The sequence below is a fragment of the Nanorana parkeri genome, unplaced genomic scaffold, assembly GCF_000935625.1.
Source record: "Nanorana parkeri isolate BGI_ZX_2015 unplaced genomic scaffold, ASM93562v1 scaffold4889, whole genome shotgun sequence".
Lineage (NCBI taxonomy): Eukaryota > Metazoa > Chordata > Amphibia > Anura > Dicroglossidae > Nanorana > Nanorana parkeri.
The window spans coordinates 3732-7845 of record NW_017311149.1 but is presented as its reverse complement, the minus strand read 5'-3'; the positions used below and the strand labels follow the sequence as shown (position 1 = coordinate 7845).

At 52.7% G+C, this 4114-nt stretch overlaps 1 protein-coding gene across 1 annotated transcript; it reads right to left on the bottom strand.

Moving 5' to 3' along the window:
- Positions 1 to 82: 82 nt before the first annotated feature.
- LOC108804047 (cocaine esterase-like) lies at positions 83 to 3999 on the bottom strand (the record flags this gene model as incomplete). Its single annotated transcript, XM_018575814.1, has 6 exons — positions 3881 to 3999; positions 2799 to 3003; positions 1888 to 2026; positions 1214 to 1347; positions 791 to 944; positions 83 to 239 (listed from the first exon to the last, which is right to left on the bottom strand). Coding segments are annotated over exons 1-6 (889 nt in total), but the record flags the coding sequence as incomplete, so codon positions are not given.
- Positions 4000 to 4114: the final 115 nt, after the last annotated feature.

Sequence of the window (4114 nt, the reverse complement as noted above, 5' to 3'; positions counted from 1 at the left end):
GACCCCCGCACTCTGTGTTACATACTACTGACCCCTGCACTAGATAATGTCTTTCCAAGAACAGCCAGCCGGGTCATCTCACCATTAGGAATCATTCTGTATTTGCCTTCAGCACAGAGACTTACATTCCGCACAAAGCTGGTCTCCCCGACAGACCTGGCGATCAGCCCCGGCATAATGGCCACCCCGCTCTCGGCGATGGCTCGGTGGAACAAGCCCTTGGCTAGTGGGGACAGGACCTGTCAGAGGAAGTCAGGGAGAGATTAGATACAATGTATCACGCTCCGGAAACAGTATATTCAAGAGAACCTGTCAGCACAGAAATATGAGAACTGACATCGGTGACTTGTCTGTAAAGTGCTCCAGGGCTGTCATTCTCATCCTTGCTTCATTCTGGTAAGGAGAGATATATGGGGGCGTGGCTACTGACCTCCTGAGGAAAATGCTCGTTTCCTGGCTGTCTGTGGTTTTGATACTTTGAGAAGCTGCCCTGGAGTCTGGACCAGCATGTAGAGCAGGAAAGATGAAGTGACATCAGAACTCTTAATCTGCTTGTTCCGGGTCAAAGAATTAGAGTATACTGAAGCCACTGGATTGGCATGACTGCAGCCAGGACAGGTCACTAGCTTGTTGCAGGTTGGTGGCTCGTCTAGGCAGTGCAAGGATGAGGATGACAGTTTTGGAGCCGGTGTCTCTGAAAACAGTGTTTGGAGCAGAACGCATTTCCAGCGTTTCCCATTTGGGATATTTGGGCTGAGACAAAGGTTGGCTGCGTGTGGTCAGGACTTACCAATGCGGAGACGCTGACCCCACCAGCGGACTCCCCGAATATGGTGACGGAGTCGGGGTCCCCCCCGAAATCCGCAATGTTCTCCTTCACCCAGCGCAGCGCCTCCACCTGATCCAGGAATCCGTAGTTCCCCGCAGCTTGGCTGTCCCCGGAGCTACGGCAAACAAATGTTCCAGAGATCATGTGACAAGTCTATAACCAATGGTCTTCACCCCAAATTTACAGTCTCCTCCTCCACTCTTTACGGGAGTCAAGCAAATGAGGAGAATAGCGGAGGTGATAGTTCTACCCCGGGGGCCACTTACCTGCCGGTGCTCCGAGGGGAGGAACATTACAATTTTATAAGTCAACTTGACACAAGGGGGAAGAAAGTACTGACCAAGGGGAGGGCAAAAGGAGGCGGAGCTGTGTATGGCGGCTTACCTGAAGAAGCCCAGAATCCCCAGCCGGTACTGGATGGAAACAACGACGACATTTTCGTGGGCGCTCAGGGCGGAACCCTCAAACATCATGGCTGCTCCCATAACTAATGCGCCTCCGTGAATGAACACCATGACCTGCAGAGAGAAAACCAATAAAAGATCACTGAGCCTCCTGTCCTCCCCGCCGGTCCCACCCAAAGGCTTCCCCCACATCCGTTCACATGCACCAGAGCTGCACACATGGCGACATTAGCGGGAACCAAACGGTGAGCTGACCCCCTGAATCGGGTGCACCGCCGCAGTGGCCTATCTGTGCCATAATACCACCATCAGCTGGGACTGGAAACGGCCATTTTTAGACCGAACCAAAATGTATAAGATTACAAATGATAAAGTGCATTAAAGAGCACCTGTCATGATAGAATTATAAAGGCTGCCGTTGTTGGCCTCCTTCTGAAAATGTGAGGTGCCTGGCCGTGTCTGTCACAGATCCGGAAACAAACGTATTTCAGGCAGGGAGATTGATGGTAGGTGTCAGGAGATGGAAATCAAAGCCACACACCGAGGAAACATGACACAGGTCCTACATGGGGGCTTGATAACATGCTTTCTGACTACCGACGAATCCTACGATCCGGCAATATCTCCCGCCGGCTGCGGCATCTGGGCACTCACGGGTAGTTTGGCGTCCTGTCCGCGGTCGCCCGGGGTGAAGACATTGAGGTAGAGACAGTCCTCGGATGTGGGCGGGATCACAAATTTGGCTTTGAACACGTCTATGAGATTTTTCATAATGGCCGGGTCCTGCACACACCTGTGAAAGGAGAAATACGGATACTGGATTAGAGGGGAGCGAGGGGAGGAGGTGACCCCGCCCCCCACACATGTCACAGGGGCTGCTCACTGTTGTATGACCCTAAAGGTGTCCCCCCCCCACCTCCCCGCACCCTTCAGGTCTGATCGTCTCATATACAAACTGACTGTGAGTCATTTTGGTGTCACCCCTCCAATGGTGGCACCCGGGTGCAGGCCGCACCCCCCTTGTGACGCCACTGCATCTGGGTACCTTTCAGAAAGGGGCAACCAGATGCCCCCCCTCCCTTGTGAATTCAAAATGTAAATAAACACCCTTCGAGGAAATGTCCTTTATTTGAAGAAAAAACACAGTTGAACGCAGAATGACAGATCGCGCGTCACCACTCGCTCCGCCCACTTGTTTACATTTTGATCAGATATGCCATTTTTCGGCAGGATCGTTCTGGTCGGCGGGATTTTTTGGGCTTTGGCGAGTCGGCGGGTGTCGTTCATCGTGATTGACGCCGGGTTACATCGACGGACATCGGTTTTGTTTTCTCAATAAAGGACTTTTTCAAGGTGTGTTTATTTACATTTTGAATGATAACTCATTCACGAGGGGGGGGCATCTGGGTGCCCCTTGTAAATAAATGTTCGTTTGTAAATAAAGATTTTACAGAAATGATAATTACAAAATAAAATTATTTGTTTATAAACATGAAGTAAAAGTGAGGCGAGCCCTGCCAGCGGAGTGTGCGGAGCTCCCTCTGTGCGGGTGGAGGCGTACTTACATGGGAGGGTGTTCGGTGGCCTCTCTCACCCCATTCCAGTTTTCCGGGGCTCCTGAAGCTGCAAAGCGTAGGGGCCCCACCGGAGGCTTGGCGAAGGGGACCCCGTAGAAGGCGTGCACCGTCCTGTCCGCGGCTTTGGCCGTCACCGTTTTTCCGCGCAGTTTGCCGTAGCGCGTGCTCAACAGGGGCCGCCCGTCCTCGCCTCCTGCCGTCAAAGCAAAGACACAATTCACTGAGTGATGTCACCGCGCAGCAATGGCGGCTTAGAGGGGGGCGAGAGGGGAACCTTCTATGCTGCACACATTGCGGGAAGAAGGACTCCATGACTGGAAAGGTGACACGTGAATCTCCAGTAACGAGCAGGGTTGCCACCTTTTCCTCCATCGAAACTAGTCCCACCCCTGTTTTAGCACTCAGTGGCTCCTATTATCGCTGTAGTGACTTGCGTACATTCGGAGTCCCTCCATCGCTCACTCAGTGTGTACACAGTGCGGAATCTCAGTGTTTGCGCTCACCAGTTACATGCACATACATGTCTTTCTTCTCTGCACGCATCTCAAGGAACGTTCCAAAGGGTCCCCCCGGTGCCATAAAATCCATTGTTATAGATCAACAGATGAAACTAGAATCCCTCCGCCGGGACAACACTGGAGACCCGTCATGTATGTGGGGAGATTGCAGCATGGGACGAGGATTGTACATGGCTTTGTATGTGGGGCGGCAAGGACTGCAGATATTGCATGGCTGTCAGTGTGCCCCTCTGTATATAGTGTCTGCTCAGTTGTCAGTGTGCCCCTCTGTATATAGTGTCGGTCCCAGCTGTCAGTGTGCCCCTCTGTATATAGTGTCGGTCTCAGCTGTCAATGTGCCCCTCTGTATATAGTGTGGGTCTCAGCTGTCAGTGTGCCCCTCTGTATATAGTGTGGGTCTCAGCTGTCAGTGTGCCCCTCTGTATATAGTGTCGGTCTCAGCTGTCAGTGTGCCCCTCTGTATATAGTGTCGGTCTCAGCTGTCAGTGTGCCCCTCTGTATATAGTGTCGGTCTCAGCTGTCAGTGTGCCCCTCTGTATGCACAGCCCTCACCTGCACACAGGCCAGCCAGCAGCAGGCAGCACAGCGCAGCTCCTCCGCTCTTCATCTCCTCTCCGGGGTGACTGACGGCTGCAACTGCTGAGCGCTGCATATGCCCCGGACTGGGCTGATCCTGGCTGCTGATTGGCTGCTGAGACTGTCACTCACCGGCTGAGTACAATCCTTGTCTATATGGTCGGTGTTTGTATACATTGTATCAGCCGGGATCTGTCATGAGAGGATGGT